General features: G+C 36.3%; 2 protein-coding genes across 2 annotated transcripts in view; one reads left to right on the forward strand and one right to left on the reverse strand.

Moving 5' to 3' along the window:
- KCTD16 (potassium channel tetramerization domain containing 16) overlaps positions 1-9,456 on the reverse strand; it is a 317,761-nt gene extending 308,305 nt beyond the window's left edge. Inside the window, exons 1-2 of the mRNA XM_023187760.3 lie at positions 9,290-9,456; positions 5,757-5,933 (exon numbers count right to left, since the gene is read on the reverse strand). The gene's annotated coding sequence lies outside the window, so the exon portion shown is untranslated. The remainder of the gene's footprint in view (positions 1-5,756; positions 5,934-9,289) is intronic.
- Positions 9,457-9,612: 156 nt separating this feature from the next.
- On the forward strand, positions 9,613-22,480 carry YIPF5 (Yip1 domain family member 5). Its single transcript, XM_023187737.3, has 6 exons — positions 9,613-9,773; positions 10,376-10,495; positions 15,106-15,278; positions 16,447-16,592; positions 18,275-18,456; positions 20,087-22,480. The coding sequence occupies exons 2-6, from the start codon at positions 10,386-10,388 to the stop codon at positions 20,247-20,249; spliced, it is 774 nt and encodes a 257-aa protein (XP_023043505.1). The 5' UTR covers positions 9,613-9,773; positions 10,376-10,385; the 3' UTR covers positions 20,250-22,480.
- The last annotated feature ends 2,880 nt before the right edge of the window (positions 22,481-25,360 follow it).

The raw sequence follows: 25,360 nt of genomic DNA on the forward strand, positions 1-25,360 counted from the left end.
TGGATGCAGCTGTAAACCATCATTCTCAGCAAACTATCACAAGAACAGAAAACCACACACTGCATGTTCTCTCTCATAAGTGGGAATTGAACAATGAGAACACTTGGACACAGGAAGGGGAACATGACACACCGGGGCCTGTCATGGGGTGCGGGGAGGGGGGAGGGATAGCATTAGGAGATATACCTAATGTAATACACTAATGTAAATGATGAGTTAATGGGTACAGCACACCAACATGGCACATGTATACATATGTAACAAACCTGCACATTGTGCACATGTACCCTACAACTTAAAGTATAATAAAAAATAAATTTAAAAAATACCATAGACAGGCACAGAATCTGTTTGTTGTATATTGTGACTGGCACATGGTAGGTTCTCGATAAATCTTTGTTAAATGAATGAATAAATACTACAAACAACATTATTTTATGTCCTATAGTTGGGATACAAAAGTAAATATAATATAACCTCGCTTCTAATAGCGTTTCTGACATAATTAGATGGTTACAATCACTTATTTATCATCTAATCTTTGTCACGTACTAGCTGAAAGGCAAAGACAAGACACAATGGTAAATCTGATACTAGCCATATTAGTAAAATCAACCAAATCCCTTGTTCTGATAGCTGATAGTCTTCTACCTACCATGTTGGCAAAGGTAGGATCCCTGTTCCCAAATAGTACAAGATGGATGAGCTCCTGATATACTCCACACTGGACAGATGAGACTGGCAGCAGTTCATTAATCACATGCGCTCACAGCCTGGGAGAGAAGGGCCTGCACGCCATGCAGGGATACATAGTGGTTACACTCAGGAGTAGAGTGAATTAGCTGGGCCTGTGGTATATAGTATCTAGAGGATGAGTTGCCTCCTGGTTCCCAAGGAGGGAAGGGGATATAATTTGCTTCTTTGAATAATTTTACCAGCTCATAAGAAGGCAAAACGACTTGGGCTGAGGCCTGAGTAGGGTGGCCGATAGAGGAACCTGCCTGGTGGGGCCTTTTCTGCTGGGTAGGGGACATACCTGGCAAGAGCAAGGGAACTCATGGCTAAACCTTTAGGACCCTGTGAGGGTCAGAAATGTCAAGGTATCACATGGAATTGTAGGTCTTACAACACATCCCTTCACTTCTCCTGGCCTCAGATCCTCATTTGTAAAGTCAAAGAGTGGGGAAAGAATTCTCTCAAGGTTCCTGCAGGTTTTAATTCTCTTTAATTCTCAATATGTGTAGCCAGTTAAACGAGGGGTGTTTTGGTCATTTTCTGATGCACTTGCTGTCCTGATTGTTCTATGAAGATCAGTCTATTCTTGTTAACTTTAGAGCTATCTCAGTGAATTCAGGCCAATTTCCTAGGGGCCTCTCAAAATTTTAATATGAAGTTGAGACATTTCATTTCCAGGGAGTGGGAAGGGGAGTGTAGTGTGTTATAATATTAGTACAGAAGTCAATTTTTAAATTAAAAGGAATAACTTTTAATTAGAGTCCAGAAAAGAAAGGATATTTATAAATCTAGAATCAAATAATATTTTAAATGATGTTAATCTTTCCAAAATAACATTTTAGCAAGAGTTAAGAAATGTGTATATTCTCTTCCAGAGAGGAAAATTCATTATCACAGACAGTAGGGGATTCATGATTTTCATTAAATTGTATAAAATAGGACTGCAGGGCCGGGTGCGGTGGCTCACGCCTGTAATCCCAGCACTTTGGGAGGCCGAGGTGGGCGGATCACAAGGTCAGGAGATCGAGACCATCCTGGCTAACATGGTAAAACCCCGTCTCTACTAAAAATACAAAAAAAAAAAAAAAAATTAGCCAGGCGTGGTGGCAGGCACCTGTAGTCCCAGCTACTCGAGTGGTTGAGGCAGGAGAATGGCGTGAACCTGGGAGGCGGAGCTTGCAGTGAGCCGAGATTGTGCCACTGCACTCCAGCCTGAGTGACAGAGCAAGACTCTGTCTCAAAAAAAAAAAAAAAAAAAGGACTGCAGAAGAAGAATAAAAAAGATCTTGACCGCCTAACCTAAAATCAAAAAGAAAAAAATATGTTTGTCTTTGACTTCTAGATCTAAATGTGCAGAGTTTAATTAAAATCAGACATTTGATTTCACATGTCTCTGTTTTAAAATAAAATAATCCTCATTTAAGGAAAAGTGTCAAGCATTACAATTAGTCTTAATAACAAAAAATAGTATCTAAGTACATTAAAAGCATTATGACTAAATAACTTTTTCTTCTATGGAAGAAAACGGAAAAATCAAAATGCCTACTTTTATAGTTCTACTTTATATTTTAAAAAATCATCACAAGTGAACAAACTCAATAAAATAACATTGTTTAAGAATTGGCACTGTAGACATTAAGATTTTCCTTTAGCAGGCTTTTACTTATTTATAAACATAATGGCCTCTTACTTTGTTTCAGAAAGTCTGATGAAAAATATTCCAGCATGTGTCTTTCTACAAGCATGGGACTGACTTTAAACCCAATGTAAAAAGTTTACTTTGGGCCAAGTGTTAAACTAGACACCCAAAATGATGCAGTTGAAGACTCCATTGCTACAGATTTGATTCAAAATATCTGCCATTCTGCAACGGTGACAACCAATTGACATTGACATGAATAGCTGATCAAAGTGAAAAAAAAATCAGATTATTGTTCTTTTGAGCATGTGTGTAGCAAAAAAACTCAGTCTATATTTGGGCAAAAGAATGCAGTAACATCATAAGGCTGGTATGAATTCTACTGTACATCCCCCAAAAGATATATTGAAGTCCTTACTCCCAGGACATCAGAATGTGACCTTATTTGAAAATAAGATCTTTACAGAGATAATCAAGTTAAAATGAGGTCATTTGGGTAGGTGCTAAACCAACATGACTGGTGCTCCTACAAAAGGGAAGCTTGGATGCAGAGACAGGCATACACAGAGAGACTATGTGAAGACCATGTCAAGGTGAAGGCAGAGATGGGAGTGATGCATCTACAAGCTAAGGAACATCAAAGATTGCTTTCAAACCACCAGAAGCTACAAAAGAGGCATGCAGCAGATTCACCCTCACAGTCCTCAGAAGGAAAAAACCTTGCCAAAACCTTGATTTCAGATTTCTAACCTCCAGAACTCTAAGACAATACATTTCGTTTATGTAGACCACCCAGTTTGTGGTACTTTGTTGCAGCAGCCCCAGGAAACTAATCCAGTCTGAATACTATTTTTTTTCAAACCATCGCTTTAGTCTCATCCCTTCCATTCCTCAACAGCAGTAAAATGTTCCTTCTTACTAATCATTTCTGCACAAATTACAATGATATACTTATAGATATGACAGCATGACAGTTACTGTGGTTCAAGCATTAACCTTCTTCAAAATAACTCTAATTGAGAGAGTCGTGAGGAATTCTTCTTCTCGTTTTTTTAATCCTGGAAGAAAACCCAAAAAATATCCTTCTCAACACTGGCCCTGGCAAAGAGTTTTTGAGTTAAGTCCCCAAAAGCAATTGCAACAAAAACAAAAGTTAACAAGTGGGACCTAATTAAACTAAAGAGCGTCTGCACAGCAAAAGTAAACAACCTACAAAATAAGAGAAAACATTTACAAAGTATGCATCCAACAAAGATTTAGTAACCAGAATCTATAAGGAACTTAAATCGACAAGAAAAACAAATAACCACATTAAAAATGGGCAACAGATATGGTCATGAAGAATTCTAACAGAAAAACAGAACAAGTATACTGCCTAGAGGAACCTAAACCATAATATATCATGCTTGCAGTAATTTTCAAGCTGCTCTCCCGTTGAATGTAATAAAACCTGATACATATATGATTTTAAGAAACACTATATCTTTAAAAATTGTTATGGCTATTATTTCACTTGCCTGGGACACTGCCTTTTTCTTTCTTTGCAAATAAATATGTTTTCCACAATATAAATCATCTTATGCTCTGTCTCCTGTGTTTTAGGGGAAGAGAGGAGAGAAAGGGAAGGCAGAAAGATGGACACTTTTTATAGTATTTGAAATAAGATGAAACATACCAAGAAAATAAAATATGAGAAGCACTGTTCACAATTTTCAAGGATAATTGCCCTAAATATAGGTGGTTCTTAAAACAGTACTTATGAGACTAAAATTTACAACGCAGACAAGCCAAATTTGAAAAATCTTGGACAGAGATAAAAAAGCATATTTTAATACACTCCACCTTACCAAAAAGCAAATTATAATATAATACAGAATCTGCAGGGCAAACAATAGAGTGAACGTTTATAATTGATCTTAGATGTAGTTAGCTTGTTCAGACCCAATCCTTACAGCTTTTAAAAAGTCGATTTTTCCTGAAGAAATAGTATTGCTTCTGTAGCTACATAGATTCAACAATAATTATTGCAAATATTTATTGAATACTTAGTACTTAGACACTTATACTTGAATACATTATGTCATATAACCCTTCTAGCAATGAACACTCTTATCTTGCTTTTACAGATGAAAAAAGTGAGGTACAAAGAGTTTAAATACGTTACTGAAGCTCCATGGCAAGTAAGTAGTACAGAATGTAAATCCATGCAGTCTGGCTCCAGGGCCTGTACCCTTAACCACTATGCAATATCAATTAACATACATGACTAATGTAACATAAACTTAAACATAAGGTTTAAATATTATTTGCCCAATGAGAACATTACAGAAAATATTTTTTCTCAATTTGAATATATATACACATGGAGACGTAGATGCAATTATCAAATGTCTAGTTGCAATTTTAATTTATATGGACTTCAGTAATCACATTTTAGATAAATTAGGATATTAATCAGAATTATTGACTTTTCTACATTCACATTTCATAACACAATAACAATACAGCCTAGTGGTTTAGCATAAGGACTCAGGAACGAGTTCAAAATGTCTAGTCTACTATTTTCTAGTATAATAATGTTTAACAAATTACTTACTCTGTTCTCAATTTCCTCATGTGTCAAATGGGAGTTATAGGGCACCCACCTCATTGGGTTGTTAAGAGGAGGAGTAATTGAGTTAAAAAGTACAAAGTGCTTAAAGAAGTGCTTGGCACACAAATGCTTGAAGTATATATAGGTGCTAACTGTCATATTTTTCAAATCCTTCATTTTTACCTTTGGCATGAGTGGCTTTGCCATCATTAGAGCCCACTGTGAGTTCTCCCATGCTGTTTTTCATATTATCTCCCTTACTACCCAAGTTCTTTGAAACATAGACTTCTAGTGCTTCAGTGCTTCAGTGCTTTCACTGAAACTGATATTCCAAGCCACAATAGCCATTCATCTGATATTAGAAAGGTTTATTTGTTACTTAAGAGGGTATTTTTGATCTCTGCAATGAAAATATTTACAGTATTTACAATATTGCTTATATGTTATCTTTAAAAGACTTTTTTTTTTTAACAACATGCAGCACTTGCAATACTGACGTAAAGCTTCCAGGAATAGTTATAAAATTAGGGTTAAATTTCTTTGCCTTTTAAAAACCAGCTCTATACAAAGGCATCCAATGCCATTACAGGCAAATCTGTCTTCTCAAAACTATTCATTGTTCAGAGTAAAATAACTTAAATAACAGAAGCAGAATTTGAATAACCTAGTATGGAAGACTTGATGAGGAAATTCTTTGGTAAAGGAAAAAAGATAATTTGGAAGAAATATAATTGTCATATTTGGGAAAAGAGGTTACATAATTAATATGCAGGGACAGTGAAAACAAACACTGGCACTTATTTGGTTTTTACCGTAGTTGTCAGGTTTCATCGTGGAACTTGACTGAAATACACAGAGCTGCCAGATCTCCATTTCATGTGGTGCTTGTGGATATAGCTGAAGGTAGGAGAAAACTGCCCATGTTCAAACCATAATTTTCTGGCACAATTTTCCATGGCATATTAACTGAAAAACAGAAGGGAAAGAAGGCAACTCTAAAATATCTTAGTTTCAGAGCCATACTAAGAAAATGAAGTTGTTTTGTGTGTGTTTGTGAAATATGTAAAAGTGTTAGTGTGTATACTTAGCATGACTGTCTTAACTAAATGGTATTACTCATTATTAGGATGTCCTTTCCATTTTTGTTTTGGTGATGGATACATTAGGTCCCAGGGAAGGACTGTGCAGCTATTACAGCTCTAGCTCATGTTGCCTCATCTCTTGACCTAGGTGAGGCTTTCTACTCCTGATAAAGCCAACTGGGTGACTTTAACAGAGGACGGCACATCTACCAAGGACTCCAGTTTCCTTTAATATAACTTTCTGAAGCCTATCCCAGAGTGAGGGAGCAATGCAAAAAAAAAAAAAAAAAAAAAGGAAAAAATCCAAAAAGAAATTCCTACATGACTAGCCATGAAATTAGTGGATGTTCTCAAAATCCCTAATGGGCATCTGCAGGATACTTTGGCTTATGTTTCAAAGTCAAATAAACAATATTCAAAACTCAATCAGGTAACTCAATTTTCTTGCTTGGCTTCTCAATTGGAGCAGAAATTCAAGGGGGAAAATTTAAATAAATATGTTAATCACTTTCAGAGACAGAAGTAGAATTTGAAGAACATCTATATCTAATAATTCATTCCTAAAACAGGCAAATTTTTTACCTTTTAACTTCAGGGGTAAAGGTGAAGGTTTGTTACATAGATAAACTTTTATTATGGGGGTTTGTTGTACAGATTATGTTATCACCCAGGTATTAAGCCTAGCACTTATCAGTTATTTTTCCTGATTCTCTCCCTCCTCCCTCCAACATGCCCTACTGTGTGTTGTTCCCCTCTAGGTGTCCATGTGTTCTATTATTTAGCTCCTACTTATAAGGAGAACATGTGGTATCTGGTTTTCTGTTCCTGCATTAGTTTGCTTAAGGATAATGTCCTGCAGCTCTATCTATGTCCCTGCAAAGGACATTATCTCATTCCTTTTTTATGGCTGCCTGCATAATATTTCATGGTGTATATGTGCCACATTTTCTTCATCCAGTCTATGATGGATGGGCATTTAAGTTGCTTCCATGTCTTTGCTACTGTGAATAGTGCTGCAATGAACATACACATGCATGTGTCTTTATGGTAGATTGATTTATAACCTTTTGGGTGTATGCCCAGTAATGAGATTAGTGGGTAGAATGGTATTTCTGTCTTTAGGTCTTTGAGGAATCACCACACTGTGCTCCATAATGGCTGAACTAATTTACACTCCCACCAACAGTATATAAGCATTCCTTTTTCTCTACAACCTTACCAGCATCTAAATGGGCAATTTTTAATGCTCATATTCTTGTAGCTCATCCAAATTTGAAAGGGATATCTTTTTTGATTCAGAAGAAATAGAAACATCAGAAAAAAAACAAGAGAGACCAGATTTTTTTTTAACCATAAGATTAAGTAGATAATGATGGATTATTGCATCTTGTTGATGATTCGAAACACAGTTTCATGGATAATGTAGCTTAAAGAAGGTACAATCACAGTTTATCAACTGAACTAGGATATTTTTGAGAGTAAAAGGGAACAATATTCATAAGTATGCTGGGGGTAAGGAAAAATAGGCAGAAAATGGGACAATGGAATTGTCTCCAGCAAATCATAATATGTGGTCATTCTACCTAAAGTTGTGCCAATGATACCTAAACCAATAAATGCTAAAATGATTGATGAAAGGTGGTGAACACTTGAATGAGCAATTTCAGAAATTCAAAAATATACAGAGAAAGCACAAAAATCTAGTGTTCAGTGGCAAAATAGGGTAGCCATAATTAACAATAATTTATTGTATAGTTCAAAATAACTGGGTGTAGAATATTCTCTACACAAAGCAATGACAAATGTTTGAGGCGACAGATACATCTCAGTTACCCAGATTTCATTATTACACATTGTATGCTTGTATCAAAATATCACATTTATCTCATAAATATGTACAACTATGATGTATCCATAAAAATTAAAAAAAAAATAAATTCACCAATGGAGTAAAAACCTCAAAGAGCAGCTAGCTGCCTGTTGGTTTCTAGGGTACAATCCTAGGTGTTTGGGTATGGTTGTTATAGCCTTTTGTTCTTGCTATTTTTGTTTGGAGGGGAGTGCATTTTTTGTTTGTTTTGGTTTTACTTGTTTGTTTTATTGGGGTGGGGGGTGTTCAGAGAAAAATTTTAAGTTAAATTTTATTGTTCCTTTGGAAACTACTCCTCAACAATGGTCTGGCTTCTTTTGTGAGGGCCTCAGGATTTTGATACCAGAATATAATACAATGGCTCATGATAGATGTTATTACTATAAACCCTGAAGAAAGTTCTGCTCACTAGTTAATAGCATGTTATTTGGAGTCACAGTATTTGGGATTCCACCATCTTGGGAAAGTGATTTAACACAGCAGCCAAAGCAATCTTTTTCAAAAGGAAACAATCTAAACATCACTCATCAGTTCACAATCTTCATTTCTTTTAGAACCAACACACAAATCCCACAGGATATTTCCTGGCCCCTTCCTGTTATTCCAGCCTCAACTCCTATGTGGCTTCCCTCACTTGCTGTTCCAGTCACTCAGGTTCCACTTAGAAGAGTGGTTCACAAATTTAGGTGATGTTGCCCCCACCCCCGCCCCAGGGACATTTGGATTTGGTAATGCGTGGAGAAATTTTTAGCTGTCCCAGCTTGGTGGTGGTGGTGGTGGTGGTGGTGGTTGGTTGTGAGGAGTACTGGCATCTAATGGCTAGAGGTTAGGGACACTACGCTAAGCATCATGCACAGGGCATGACCCAAAGAATCATTCTGACCCAAAATGTTAATAATGCTGAAGTTCAGAGCTCGATTTTCATCTTTCCTCAGACCATGCTTCCCAGATCTTGCACACATTGTTCTCTTTGCCTAAAATATTCAGGCTATTTTCCCTTTACCTTTTTATTTCCCTTTACCTTTTTACCTATTATCCTCCTTTACCCTTGTCCTTTCCTCTTTTTTTCTCGTCTTCTCTAACTCCCACACACCCTTCGTTAACCCTCTCATAGTGGCTTTACAGACTCTTCCTCCCAGATGAATGTTACTCTTATGGAGCGCTAAAGAATATTAGTAGCAATTTCACCTGCATTTGTATGTGTTCGATTACCCCCTCCACCACCAGCTCCAGGTGGGTAGACGTCATCTAGCTTATATTTACCACAGTATCCCCAGAAGCTAGCACAGAATGCACACTTAATAGCTTCACTTACAAAAGGGAAATAGGGTAACCATCTCATTAGGTTGTAAAGATTAAATAATACATACAAACTCTTTAGCACAGTGCTTGAATCACAATAAATGCAGATACCGAGGCATTGTAGTTTGTGGACAGGAAAGGGGGGCTCCGGCTGTCTCATTTTAGCGCCTCCCAGCCTTTCATCACCTCGGTCTGAGAAACAACTCCTCCTCCCCACAAGTAAGCAGCAATTGCTGCGCCTGCGCTTTCCTGGTTCCACCGCTAACCAGGCTGCCGGAAGCACTTTCCTCTTTCGTATCGGCCCGCCTCAAGTGGGGTAGATACTACGCATGCTCTATGTTCGTGTCTCATCCTCCCGCCCACCGGTGCCCAACCAAAGAGGAGAGCGCAAAACTTGCTAATACGTCTGCGCGAGCGGACGTGCCCCGGAAGCAGTTCTTTGGCCCTGTGACACGTAGCAACGGGGCTGATTCAGGGTCTGAAACAGAGTTTGGGGGTTGTTTGGAACTGCTGAAGCTACTGCCTTCGCCGCCAGCGCAGCCTCGGAGTTTGGTGAGTGACCCAGGCCCGTGGCACACTATTCAGCTTCTCTCCACACCTGTGCAAATGGGCTTGTTGCGGTCTTTCGGCGCCGCGCCCTGGTCCGTTCGCTCAGACCCTGGGTCCGGTTCAAGTCCTTGCCCTGACGCGGGCCCCTGCATCTCAGGCGCGACCTTCCAAGATTCTGCACTTTCCTGGCAGGCTGCAGGCCTTATTTTGCAAGGAAGCAGTCGCGTTGTCAGCTGTAAAGCCCTGTCCTGAGGTGAAAAATCATCTTTTTTGTTATTGATATTTTAGACCCCTTATGGAACCACAACTCCCACGACCTCGCCCCTAATGGAAGGCGTATCAGCTCCTTAAGGTGGAGTTGTCTTACTGGGCCGCAACTTAAAAAATAGACATTTTCTTACTCTCTCTCCGCCACCGCCCTTCAAGTGCTGCGTTCCCCCCCCCCCCCCCCCCCCCCTCCAGCCCCCGCCCCCCCCCCCCCCCCCCCACCCCGAATTACTGAAAAAATATTTGTTGTGTTCTGTATTTGCTTAAGCAGACTGCCAGGAACGAATTCATTAGAACCTTGGGCATAAGCAGTATGTACCGTTTCTCTTTTATTACAGATTATTTGCAATGTCAGGCTTTGAAAACTTAAACACGGATTTCTACCAGACAAGTTACAGCATCGATGATCAGTCACAGCAGTCCTATGATTATGGAGGAAGTGGAGGACCCTATAGCAAGTAACTTTTCATCTTTGGCAATTAATTTAGTCTGCATTGCAGTGAAAACCCATATTTAGAATACTTGGTTCTGCCTAAAACAGTATGTGAACATGTCCTTTATCAGGAGTATGATCTTTCATGCATAATCTTCCGCTAGAGAGATATGTGACACTGGCTTGGGTTTGAAGCCAGTTGCTTGCTCTATTTGGAGTTGAGTATCTTCTGCAAAATCTTCAGGTGTACCATGAAGGGAAAAGTAACTTGTTGGAATAACTGTTTTCTAGTAACAGTATTTCTGTTTTTAAATGATGATGGGAGCTTCAGGTACCTAGGAGATAGGCTGTTAATTCATGGGACAGTGAAAAAATAAAATATTTTGGTAGTAGTTAAATCAGTCCAACTTGAGACTTTTATCAGTGCTAATTGAAAGTGCTTAGTGACATTATTTAATGATGTAAGCTCCCTATTATGAATCATCAGGTGATTTTCATACAGCAGTTGATAATCATTTTTATTACTCCTCGTTACTCCTTTTTCTGAAACCCTTATGGTCAGTACCACACATAAGTTGCATACTGAGAAGGTTGACTCAAAGCCATTAGTCTCTGAACATTAAAAAAAAAAAAAAAAAGTGATCTTTTTATAGTACCTGGTGTTTGTGACAAAAATACGTGAACTGAAGGCTTTCTAGCAATCTCACCTAGGACATCATCTCCTTAGTTTCTTGGGACCCTAGAGATAATCTTATCAACTTCCTGTCAAATAAAGGAGCTTCCTATACTATGATTGCTTAAACTTAAGATGGTTCTAGATCACTTTGAGAGTCTTATTACAACTGGGCCTCTTTCCCATAAATACATGCTTTCACTCAAACACCCAAATAAATGTGCATATATAACTTCAGACAATTCATGTGTTATATGATGATCATCCATGGATCCCGAATTTAAAACCTCATAAAGACTGTTCCACGATGAGGGCAGGGGAAGGTTATATATCTGTCAGTTTGTGAGAAACATGCAGTACAAGAATGTGTTTGGATTAGAGTGCTCAAGAATTTAAGAAACAAAACTAAATTCAAATTCAACGTGGCTCTATAATAGAGTCTGTCTTGGTTAAGCTATCCTTTATAAAACCTATAGTCTCTTCGAGTCTGCTTAATTTGGTATATTCTAAGGCTTTATTTTCTCCTCTAAAACTTAACACATTTGAACAATGGGAGTGAGCGTGTCAAAATACCCTCTGTGATTCATTTCCCTTTTCTGTTACTTAATTACATACCAATGAGGATTTATCTCTTTTGATAAATTAATGGGCAGAATTGGAAAATTTGTATTGAGATATTTCCATTCATTTATTTACCTTAATATGTATTTATGGTGATTGCTCTGTGTATGGGAGAGTCCATCTAATAAACTCTTGCCTAAAGCAGCAACAGGGCTTTGGAGAACCTGTCTCTGTATGCAGGCCTGTTTTTAACCGAATGGTTTTTATGATTAGAACTCAACAGAACTATTCCATTTAGATTGCAGCCTACCAGATTTATCTATCTCTGCTTTTTTGTCCTGTCCACATTTTCATCACTTAAAAGGTGTGACTTATAGTCTCATTCCATGTAACAATCATTTCAGTTCTCTACACAGCAATTTAGATATTCTGAACAACTTGTTGCTGACTGTTCTCACAGTTTCATTCCAACCAAATCATGTACCAGTAAGCATTGCTTCAGTACTAGTGAAGAAGTTTTATTCCGGGTGATTATATAACCATTATTGCTGTAAACTTGAGTTTATAGATGATGCCTGGGAAAACAAGAACCCTAATGTATTAACAGTAATAAATTTGAGTTTCTGAGATTTATTTTTTAAAAACTGGACTCTTCTCTGTGTACCTTCAAGTAGATCTGCAATCTAATGACATTTTAAACGTCCATCTCAGTTAACCAAATAATGTTTTGTTGGATTTGCTAATTTGGTAACAAAGATCCGCTAATAACTTTAAGCTCGCCATTGGTGAAAATCTAGGTGCAAATAGCATATTACTTGCATTGCCTTTACATTTTTAACTTGACTTGTTATTAGTACACAGTTCTGCATTTGCCATAATGAAGTCAGCTTTAACATTTTGTGGTTTCTTCTATAGGTGTTTCACAAGTATCATTCATACATCCATTCACCAAAAAAAAAAAAACAAACAAAAAAAGTGTAAAAGGCCCTTTGTTCATAATCTGTTGAGTTATATGAATGGAAAATTGGATAGATTCCACATTGTATTCCAGATATGCTTATGAAATATATCGTAATACCAAGTCACATTTTTTAAAGTATGAAAGGTTATTTTTTTTCTTCTTTGACTTGCCTGATAGTATCTTTATGGAATATCTGAGGATTTCCATGAACTTAGGTAACCAACCCAATATGTTAAGAGGGTTTGTCTTTGTTATTGGTTCAGAGTACTTACGAGAGCGTTGATTTAGTATCTGCTGCTGCTTCTGCCATGAAAGTATGTTGTTTTAGCCTATAAAGATCATGTCTCACATACCATGTTTTAGTTTAAAACCAGCAGGAGCAAGTCAGAAATTTTCCTGAATAGATCCTGCCAGAAAAGGAAAATAGTAAAATTCTATGATGTTGTCATTCTCACCTTTCCTCTTGAAGATGGAATGATGGTGCCACCTTTGAAACAATCAATTGCTTGCAGCATTTTCCTTCCTTACATGAAATTTATGGGTCTATATCAGCAGCTCTCAAAATTTAGGCTGTAGACTGCAGAGGGTCCTTGAGACTCTTCTGAGATTCTTTAAGGTCAAAGTTATTTTCATAGCAATACTAAGATATCATATACCTTTTTGGGTATGTTAACATTTGCAGTGCTGTTGCAAAAGTATTGATTGGTAAAACTGCTGGTACCCAAGTACGAATCAAGGTAGTGGCATCAAGTTGTCCTAGTAGTCATCGTATTCTTCATCACTCTATAGACTTGTTAGAGAGTTGGCCGGGAGTCAATTTCATTTAAGGATTCTGTTGAGGAAGCAGTAAGAATTATCATTGTATTAAATCTTGACCCTTTAGTACACATATTTCTTTTTTTTTTTTTTGAGATGGCGTCTCGCTCTGTCTCCCAGGCTGGAGTGCAGTGGTGGGATGTCAGCTCACTGCAAGCTCCGCCTCCGCCTCCCGGGTTTACGCCATTCTCCTGCCTTAGCCTCCGGAGTAGCTGGGACTACAGGCGCCCGCCACCAGGCCCGGCTAGGTTTTTTTTTTTTTTTTTTTTTTTGGATTTTTTTTAGTAGAGACGGGGTTTCACCGTGTTAGCCAGGATGGTCTCCATCTCCTGACCTTGCGATCCACACGTCTCGGCCTCCCAAAGTGCTAGGATTACAGGCTTGAACCACCGCGCCCAGCCTATTTCTTTAATATTCTTTGTGACAAAATTTAGTATTTACTACATACTAAAATATAATTACTATCTCTACGAAAAGCACCTGTGCAAGCTGAACTGGCTCTTATTTCATGAAGACCATTTTTATTTGAAAGAACAATAGATAAACTGTGATTATTCAGACCATTTTTATTTGAAAGAACAACAGATAAACTATGGTTATTCAGACTTGAGCATTCAGCAGATATTTTCTCAAAAACGAATAAAGAGAGCCTCACCCCAAGGAAAACAACTGACATTATGGCTATAAGAATTTAAATGGGAATTAGACTAAAGGTTTTCTAAGGCTTCTCAGCTCTCATTTTTAAGAATATCTTTTAAAATAATTATTTTACATCTGTGTTTCTTAGTATATCATTAGATTAGTCCCATCAATAAGCTGGATTTTTTTCAAAACACGATGGAACAGATGTTTAAAGATGTGGCTTCAGTATCCTTCTCTTCCCTCTTGCCATTGTCACTAAAATAGCTGTGATAAAGCTTTCCCTCTAGATGCAAGGTTTGCTATAGCACATATCAAATGAGACAATAAGTGTATAACTACTTTGAGAAATAGTACTTTGAAAAAATATTATTCAAATGCAAAGTGTACTAAAAATGTTTTGTTATATTCAACAAGTGCTCACAAAGCAAAACTTGATTTGTCCACTCTGTTTTTAAATTGATGGTTTTCTTAGAGATTTGTTCACTTGCCAAAAGTAACATACTGTGAAGAGGAAAAAAGAACGATGATTCAATGGCTATCCAAATTACAGTGAAAAATTATATAACATGTATTACAAAGTTTGATATCCTAAGGTTTCATTCAGTCTTAGCCATAGATTTTATTTCATAGTGTATCTTCATATTGTATATATCCACTAAGGGAGAAAAATAGACACAATTTTTACATTTTCATTTGTTGACCTCCTAACCTTTAACAGTTGTTAAAATGCTTAGTGCTACATAAGTGAATATTGGTTTCATTAAGAAGATTTTCTAAAAAAATTGTGAGTTTTTATTGTAGATAATCAGCTTGATATTAGTAATCATTTCAACCATGATTTATAAAAATTGGTAAAGTTTGTATCTTAGGAATTGCACAACTAAGGTTGTTTAGCTGTCAAATGAAAATTTAGGAATTTAAGGGATATTAACTGTACAGAGTTGAAATACTTCTGAAAAATTTGACTTTCTTTCATTTATAGACAGTATGCTGGCTATGACTATTCGCAGCAAGGCCGATTTGTCCCTCCAGACATGATGCAGCCACAACAGCCATACACTGGGCAGATTTACCAGCCAACTCAGGCATATACTCCAGCTTCACCTCAGCCCTTCTATGGAAACAACTTTGAGGATGAGCCACCTTTATTAGAAGGTAAGATTGGTTGCAACACTTGATAGTACTCAATAGTATTCAGCTGGTTAGTGAAAATTAATCTTAATTTGGAGAAATTGTATTTTCCTTTAAAAAAAATCTTGTAGAAAAAAGTCTTCTGCTAAACAACTCATTTTAAACAGAGTATGTGTGAAACCACATTGGGCCAGAAGGGACCAGATTTTTCATAGATCTTTTAATAGTGATAGTAAAGTATGTTACTCTGTCAGCATTGACTTTTACTTCAGGTTATTGGCCAAATTCTACTAGTGGAAAAAGTGAGAAGAAAAAGCATGATATCCATTATTCTATGTGGAAATAAACTGGCAGAACTAGTGACATCACTAGAAAAATGGTGATTTTCAAACTGTATTCCAAAACCTAGGAAGAGGTAGTTCTGAACATTTTTTTTGAACTAGATACTCTTTGAAAATCTAATGAAAGGTATGAACACTCTCCTCAGAAAAAATGCACACATATGCATAGAGACGTAGTTTTGTATACAGTTAAATGGGCCCCCAGGTATTCCTGAAGCTCCAGGTAAAGAACCTCTTACTGTTAACCGTTTTTGTATATTCTTTGCTATGCAGTAATGCCTAAGGGATGTAGTAACTGTCTTTTTCATCAGATCCATACCCTTTTCCAACACCAATCCAGAAATGACATATTTGTGGGATGAGTACCACATTAAGACTGGCATGGAGAACTCACTAAAATAATATCATCCAGGCCAGGCACAGTGGCTCAACACCTGTAATCCCAGTGCTTTGTGAGGCCGAGGCTGGGAGGATCTCTTGAGACCAGGAGACCAGGCTGAGCAACACAGCAAGACTCCATCTCTACAAAGAAAAAAAAAGGAAAGAAAAGAAATAGCTCTATGTTGTGGCATACACCTGTGGTCCCAGCTACTCGAGAGGCTAGGCAGGAATATCACTTGAGTTCAGGAGTTTGAGGCTATAGTGAGCTATAATCATGCCCCTGCACTCCAGCCTGGGTGACAGAGAGAGAACCTATCACAATAATGGTAATAATAATAATGTCATCCGATATTGCTAGATCCTTTTTTGATGCTATCTATGTTATTTTGTCTCCCATTTCAACATAGATTTTGATCAATTAAAAATACATCACAAATCCTAATTAACTTTTAAATTTTCTTTCTCCTTAGAGTTAGGTATCAATTTTGACCACATCTGGCAAAAAACACTAACAGTATTACATCCGTTAAAAGTAGCAGATGGCAGCATCATGAATGAAACTGATTTGGCAGGACCAATGGTTTTTTGCCTTGCTTTTGGAGCCACATTGCTACTGGTAAGATTTTCATTTCAGCCTTCAGGGTACAATTAAAGAACAACCTTTAAATTTTAAATGTTCTACCAAAAGCCATTTTGAAACTCTGCTTTACACCTCAAGTCTTTGATGTGTTTGGAATAGTACTGAGTTGCTTGTGTTTATACCTATTCGTTAGTTCTCCATCTATAGTAAGTGTAGCATGTTTTAAAAATCATTTCTTGTTCTAAGAAATGATTCAATTATTAGGGGAAAATAAAATAGTAAACAACAGGTATAGCTTCAGTCCCTCATTAGGATTCTGTCTTTTTAGAGGTTACTTACAGTTTTTACGCTATTGCTTTTTTTTTTAGTATTTTTTTAAAAATCACTAAACCTTGGTTAATGTTTTGTTATAGTCATACTGATGATTACTTTTCCATATATTATTTTCCCAATTTATCACCTTCCCAAGAATGTTAAGGCATATTGAAAACAGAAAAGTTGTAAAGATAATTGTTAATATTTATCTTATGTCTCTGAATTATAAGAGATAACTACTTTAGTGTATAGAAGATGGGATTTTTAGTCATAAGAGCTGAGCTTGAACAGAGTGCTCCTGATCTGCCCTTGGCCTCATCATTTAATCCTTCAGTTTCCTCTCATAGAAAATAATCCTGTCCTGCTTACCTAGCAAGATTATTCTGAAGATGAAACAAGACAGGTTATGTGAGAACACATTGAAAAGTTAAAAACACTGTACAAGTGTGAGTTTTTTTATCACTACATGAATGAAATCAATTAACTCAGCTTTTTCAAACTTCTGCACTTTTAATCAAGTATTTACAAATAATCTAATAAATGTCCCAACAATTTTTTTACTTAACATAAACTGTAGAGGCATTCTCCTAATTTAGTTTTATATGACAAAAATTGGATAAATCAATAGCTTTTTGAAGGCTTTTCTGTAAACTGTTTTTAGTGATAGTGTGACCTGAATACAAAGTTTGTTGTTCACAAACTCGACTAACAGTAGGATAATTCCAATTTAGCTAATCTTTGCAGTGCTTAAACTGCTTATTGTTGTCTTTTCTTAATCTAAGGACTGTATAAATCAGCCAATAATTTGGAAAAATTAAAAAAATATATCTTCCATTATATTCTTCTTGCCATTTCTTCTGTCCTCCTCTCAGAACCCTGGCTTCCTGTTTATCCTGGCTTCCTTTCCCCTTGCTCCTCTAACACCCATAAAAAGTGAATCATAAGATTTCTTCTTAGAAAGTTTATGACTACCTCCACCAATGAGATTTAATTGCTTGGGGGTATTTTTGGTGGAATTAGGTACTTTCAACTGATATAACTGTTATTTAAATATTCTGAATGGCTTCCCTCTTGTCTCTAGTTTATTTGCCTAAAATCATTCAGAGTTCTTTTTAGAAACCTTACTATTTTCAGTGATTCTGCTATGCTTTTGTGTCTTTGTTCACTTCTGTGCCAAGCCTGCATGCTAACTGGAAAATGGAGAACCAAATATCTGTGTACTTTAAAGTTACAAAGAATGTAACAAGCCAGTCTGCTCAGTCTTTTACTTCTCTACATAAAGAATAGATTAGTAGATTTTTATGTTCATGAATTATTTCCTACCTGTACTGATTCAGGTGAAATAAGGCCAGAAATAACTTATTTTTTGCCCTTTAACCTGTAATCTTCTTCTTTACCCATAGGCTGGCAAAATCCAGTTTGGCTATGTATACGGGATCAGTGCAATTGGATGTCTAGGAATGTTTTGTTTATTAAACTTAATGAGTATGACAGGTGTTTCATTTGGTTGTGTGGCAAGTGTCCTTGGATATTGTCTTCTGCCTATGATCCTACTTTCCAGCTTTGCAGTGATATTTTCTTTGCAGTAAGTACTGTTCTTTATTTTGGGGGTTGATTGACCAATTCTATGTAGTAGGATTCACCTCATCTTCAGTTTGAGATAAATCACTGATTCAGCAAACATATCAGATAGTGCCTCTTGTAGTAGGGATGGTGCCAAATGGTTTTGGACAAAGAACAATGGTAATGAGAATAAGTTTTAAAACCTTTATACCATCTCTGTTTTACCCATGATGAAGAATTTCACTAGTTTTGTGTTTACTTACCATTGTCATAGTGGTAACAAATTGAACAGGGTGATTGTTAAATGTTACATGAGAAAGGTCAAGTCATTATTGTTCAAATTATGCTTACCCTCTTTGGTGTTTTCTAGATCCACCTAATTTATTGAAACCGTTGGACATATGCCAAATGTATGAGTAATAAATACATACTCTATTGGGCAGCTTTTAACTGGAAATGAAACGTATTTTATGACACGAGACTTATCAGCCTATGGTGTTTCTCAGATAGATGTACTTGTAAGCAGCTTTAAATATGTGTAATTTTTAAATGATATTTTATGTTAGGTTCAAAGGAAAGATATGGCTGAGCATGGTGGCTCACACCTGTAATCCCAGCACTTTGGGAGGCCGAGGCGGGCAAATCACCTGAGGTCGGGAGTTTGAGACCAGCCTGACCAACATGGAGAAACCCCGTCTCTACTAAAAATACAAAATTAGCTGGGCATGGTAGCGCATGCCTGCAGTCCCAGCTACTGTGGAGGCTGAGGCAGGAGAATCACTTGAACCCAGAAATTGGAGATTGCAGTGAGCTGAGATTGCCCCACTGCATACTTCAGCCTGCATAAAAGGAGCAAAACCTTTCTCCAAAAAAAAAAAAAAAAAAAAGGAAAGGTATACATTACCGCCAATAAGGTTCCTCCTTGTGGCCAGTGTACAGATTGTCTCAATATAAAATCCTCCTTGTGACTAGTGTTAGACATTACCAGTGGTCAGGCTTTGTTACACTTTGAAAGCTAAAGTGGAGGTTTGGGAGGAGAAGAGACAAATATGTCAATTATTTGTCTGATACAAGAAATTTGGCAAAGTGATGCTTTATACTGTTTGTGCTTTGAATAGAAATATTTCATATTTTCAATGTAGAAATCACTCTTATTCATTAAGAATTTATGTATTCATATTTGAATTTTACAGAAGTTATTTTCTACTAAAACCCTTTTTTCAACTAGGAACAATTTTGCCTCCAAGGGGACATTTGACAATGTCTGATGGGGGTCAGGGGGTGCTGCTTGTATCTTATGTATAGAGGCCAGAGATGCTGCTGAACATTCTGACAGTGCACAGGACAGCCCCCACAACAAAGATACATCCAGCCTAAATGTTAGTAGTGCCAAGAGTGAGAGACCTTATATTTTTAAAAAGTAAAACAGCTTAAAAAAAACTGTTTATCACATGAAATGATTCGCCATCATTGAATTTACTGTGAGGTACATTTTAGCATTTGAAAAAAAAAGTCCTGATTATTTCTGCATATGTCTACTTGCAGATTTAAAATATAAATTTAAAATGCTTTAGAATAAGTTATTGTAGTATTCTTACATAACTAATGTCATCTGCTTTTTTTTCTCCTCCCCCCTTTTTCCTTGGTTACAGAGGAATGGTAGGAATCATTCTCACTGCTGGGATTATTGGATGGTGTAGTTTTTCTGCTTCCAAAATATTTATTTCTGCATTAGCCATGGAAGGACAGCAACTTTTAGTAGCATATCCTTGCGCTTTGTTATATGGAGTCTTTGCCCTGATTTCCGTCTTTTGAAAATTTATCTGGGATGTGAACATCAGTGGGCCAAATGTACAAAAAGGACCTTGAACTCTTAAATTGGACTGGCGAACTGCTGCAGCGCAACTCTGATGCAGATTTACATTTGACTGTTGGAGTAATGAAAGTAAACGTGTATCTCTTGTTCATTTTTATAGAACTTTTGAATACTATATTGGATTTACCTGCAGTGTGACTAGCTTTAAATGTTTTTGTTTATACAAATAAGAAATGCTAATTCTTTCTGGTTCCTGCAGCCTTTGAAAAACCTTTTTCCTTGCAAATTATAATGTTTTTGATAGATTTTTATCAACTGTGGGAAACCAAACACAAAGCTGATAACTTTTCTTAAAAACAACCCAGTCACAGTAAAGAAAACACAAGACGGCCAGTCACGGTGCCTCTTGCCTGTAATCCCAGCACTTTGGGAGGCCAAGGTGGGCGGATCGCGAGGTCAGGAGATGAGACCATTCTGGTCAATACGGTGAAAACCTGTCTCTACTAAAAATACAAAAAATTAGCTGGGTATGGTGGTGGGCTCCTGTAGTCCCAGCTACTCGGGAGGCTGAGGCAGGAGAATGGTGTGAACTTGGGAGGCAGAGCTTGCAGTGAGCCGAGATCGCACCACTGCACTCCAGCCTGGGCGACAGAGCGAGACTCCATCTCAAAAAAAAAAAAAAAAAAAAAGACACAAGACTTACTGCAAAAATATTTTTCCAAGGATTTAGGAAAGAAAAATTGCCTTGTATTCTCAAGTCAGGTACACTCAAAACAAAAAAGTGATCCAAATGTAGAGTATGAGTTTGCACTCCAAAAGTTTGACATTACTGTAAATTATCTCGAATTTTTGCTAAAATTCAGAGATACAAGAACTTCACAATCTACCTTATTGTAGACATGAAATGGGAACACTTATTTAGATATTAATGTTAACTCAACCTGAGGGACCTGGAATGGTTGCATTAATGCTATAATTGTTGGATCTCCACATTTCCCAAAAAGAAAAAAACATCACTAATCTTTTTTAAGGGACATATTTAAAGTTTTACAAAATTCAGTATTGCAGTTATCAATGTAAAGTACATTTGAATGCTTATTAATTAAAACTTTCCCAATTAATTTTAACTGTGTTATTGAGTTTACTTTTACTAAACTACTGTTCTCTTTGTCTCTTTTTTAACTAGGCTCTGATTTTGACCCCTAATTTAAGCTTTAAGAATAGAAATCAGCTAATATGGAATCAGACAAAAAGGGGATTAAATGAGAAGCAGTTTCAGTTACATTATTTTATTGTATTAAATGTATTTGATTTATATTGTCATGTTCTCTTGCCAGAGAGAGTGTGTAGGAAAATACTGTATCTTGTATATTGATCATTGGCTTTTTCTAGAAAAACTGGCTCTGATTCTGGACAAAGCTCAGTTGTAGTTATGAGAAAGATAGGGACAGGGAGGAAAATACTGCTTTTTTTTTTTTTTTTAAGAGATTTTCAGACTAAATTAAAAAATGCCAAACTGATGTATCAATGATTCTTTTTTAGAACAAGTTTTCAAAGCATAAAAAGAGGTTGAGAGAAATAACCTATTTATTGATTGACATAAGTATGTTTTTCTTCATTCTTAATCATCTGGAGAAACTCACTTGTCATTCATTTGTTTTGGGCTAGGTTTTCAAACTTACCAAATTGCTTTAGAAAAGCAATTTGGAAAGCAATTTGACAGGCTTTCCAACTTACCAACAAATTTTTTATTGTAATTCTTGGATAGTACTTTTGTCTTTTTCAATATAGTTTTTAAGGCAAATGTCTTCCATTAATATCCAAATATTGCTAATAAACGGTAGAAGTGCTTTGGAAATTAAAATTATCTCGCTGTCGGTTAGACTTTAGACTGTTCATCTTCGGCCAAATACCCACATATGGATCAAATTAGTTTGTTTTTTGTTGTTTACCCTATCCCCAACAACATTTTTAGTTTAAGTTATTGTAGAGATTTTTTTTGTTGGTGGTAATTTTTTATTTTGCTCCAAAATAATAAGGTGCAAAGCTATTTTATGCTTAACTGTTGCTCTGTCAAAACAGCTATGCATTGGAGTTGGAGTTGATGCAAATTTTGTTCCAGAGTTGGATTACATGCAGAGTCATATATAGCCAAAACTTCTCTTATCAAACTCTGTTATGTAGGCATATTTATATATACATTAAAGACTGTTGTACTGTGTTTCAAAAAGTAATATGTGGCTTTTTTTTTTTTTTTTTTCTATCATTGGAATAGATTTCTGTTTCTTCAGTTAAGTACCAGGTAGATTACCTGCTTTGCTTTAGGCCCGTTTTATGCTAAAAGCATACAGGTATCTTTAAACACTAGAGACACTCACCATAGCTAAAATCTCATCCAGTGATTGTCACTGAGTAACTGAAACTCACTGTGGGAGTGACAGACGCATGCCTTGTCTCCAAATACCATACTTGTGAGTGGAGTGGCAAGCTGACTTATACTAGTGTGTTACTCATGCATGTATACATGCCAAGATCATGTAGCTGACTTTACATTTGGAGTAAATGTATATTTTATGGCATTGCTATAATACTTTGTTTATCAATGGGTATTTTCAAGAGCTGTGTAAGCTTATGGAAATAGACATTATTTTTCCAGATGTAGTTATGAAGATAATGTAAAGTTCTAGAAATCTTAAGATACTGTCCTTGGATAGTGGCCACCTAATCAAAGAGAGTTTTTTAACATGTATCTAATGACATGATTTGGGATAGAATTTAGCATTGTACATTTGGTATTTTGCAAATTTATATTTTTAACCTTAATAGGCATTGCTAAACTCAGATATGCTCCAAAGTTGTCAGTTGTCTCTAAAGTTAAAATTATGCAATTATGCTTGCAGTACTTACTACCTACAGAAAAAGGGAGACTTTCTGATGTAGAGTATACACTAGATTTCTTTCATATAAATGGAAGAATTTTAAACTTTGGGTAAAGGGAAATTGTACAAGTTAAAATATTACTCTATAGAGATGCTGTATATCGTGAAGAGTTACGGGAAATCAAGGCCACATTTGCCATGCTGTTATATAAAGCAGATCTGATGTAGTTACTCACACAAGTTGTTTCCCTTCTATGGATATAGCAAGTATTTAGCCTTTCATAAAGTAGTATGGAAAGTTTTTAAAACAATATAGCAGCTCTCATTATACAGATTGTACAATGAAGCATACTTACCAAAAAGTAGCACCGGGCCTTCCTTCAAAATACTATATAGAGCAAACCTCCTACCCAAACAGTCCCTCATATTAAAGTTGCCGTCACATGCTATCCCCTGACTCGTTTTGTGAGATGTCAAATTTCAACTGTTACTTACTAGCAAAAACATATAGCAAATGAGTTAAAGAGAGCCTCTTTTTTTTCTTCTTAGAGTGTATTTAGGATTTAGCGGAAGCAGTGTGCCAGTAACAAGGTATCAAGGTTTATTGGAAACGCCTAAAGGAAAAATTGGTTCATGTGCTTTAATGAATACGTAAGAATGATCTGTCATTAGCCTGCCAAGCAAACAGTGTTTGTTTTTATACAATGTAAATAAAACATAGCCTCACCACCATCTACAATCTAGGCTATTATTACTTTGCACCCCTAACGAAGAAAGAATTAACTTTTTAAAAAATTAACTCTGCTTCTCCACCATCCAAATTATTGAAGTTTGAATTGTAGTACATTATTATTACTTGAATTTCGGTAAGTTAATTTGTTCATTAATAATTAAATATCCATTTTGTAACTGGGCAATAGGTAAAATGAAACATTAAATATTTAAATTGTTAATTTCTATGGATTGGTACTTAGTCAAACTTGTGTTATTATTAACAAATACGTATCTTAGGATGGTGACCATCAAAACCAGAGAATGCAATTTCATAGTATGCAGTTCTGATTTTGCATCACAGGTGGAAATATTTCTGCTGCCCTTGAGCACAAAGTTCCTACTCTGGTTAATGAAGAACATTATCTGCTGATGGAGCACAATGTCCTGTGTTTGTGTAAATAAATTAAAATGATTACATACTCAAATGAGGACTAATTAAATAGCTGTTCTAATTTAAAAGCACAAATACTTTGTTGAGCACATTAGGTTCTAAAAATCGGACATTACATTTTTTGTGAGCTTAACTAATTAGGCTTACCTTGCATATATGAATTTGGTTTATTTCTGCAACTAGCACTAAATCTGCTGATTGCTTGCAGAGTGATGAATTATGCATTAAGGTGTTTTCAATAGCTTATCAGCACTTGTGGCACACACAAATGAATAAAGAAAAAAATGAGAAAACGAAGTACTCAGCAGAAACATTAACATGCTTGTAAATTATACTTTTAATCTAGTTGGATGACTTTTCCTACAAACGGAAAAAATATAGTTATTTTATATTTTCCTAGTTAGAAAATAATGCAAAGGAGTGTCTTTGTAAAAGTTAATGACAGGTTTACTTTCAGTTTTCAGTTTCATGGTTTGATAATATTGGAGAACTTGGTAGAGTCTTTAGGCAATGAATGGCACTAAAAGCCCTTTTGTTTTCTGTGTTTTAATTTTTAATTTTCAGAATGTAAAATCTTTTTCCTTTTCTATGTACACCGTCATCATGATAATACCTCCATACAACAATAAAAAGCAGATTGTTGATAAGCTGTTTCAAAATGGGTGACCCTCAAAAATATTATGCCAAGTTAAAAAAAAAAAAAAGCCAAATACAAAAGGCCACATGTCATGATTCCATTTATATGAATATCTAGAAAAGGCCAGTCCATAAAGACAAAGCAGATAAGGAGTTGCCAGAAGGTGGTAGTGGGGATTGACGGCAAATGAGGCAGGAGGGAACTTTTTGAGTGGTGATGGCTGCACAACTGTATGTTTACTAAGTGTATACTAAAATAGGTGGATTTTTCGGTATGTAAATTATATGTTAATAAACTTTTTACAAAACATGGAAAGGGGAATGGGAGGCAGAGCAACCACCAGAACATCTGTTTCTAGATTTCAAGAGAAGGGTTTTAGGATAGATTTAAATAGAGACTAAAATATATACAGTACCTTTTCCCAGAAGA

Source organism: Piliocolobus tephrosceles, chromosome 4 (genome assembly GCF_002776525.5).
Source record: "Piliocolobus tephrosceles isolate RC106 chromosome 4, ASM277652v3, whole genome shotgun sequence".
In the NCBI taxonomy this organism is placed as follows: Eukaryota; Metazoa; Chordata; class Mammalia; order Primates; family Cercopithecidae; genus Piliocolobus; species Piliocolobus tephrosceles.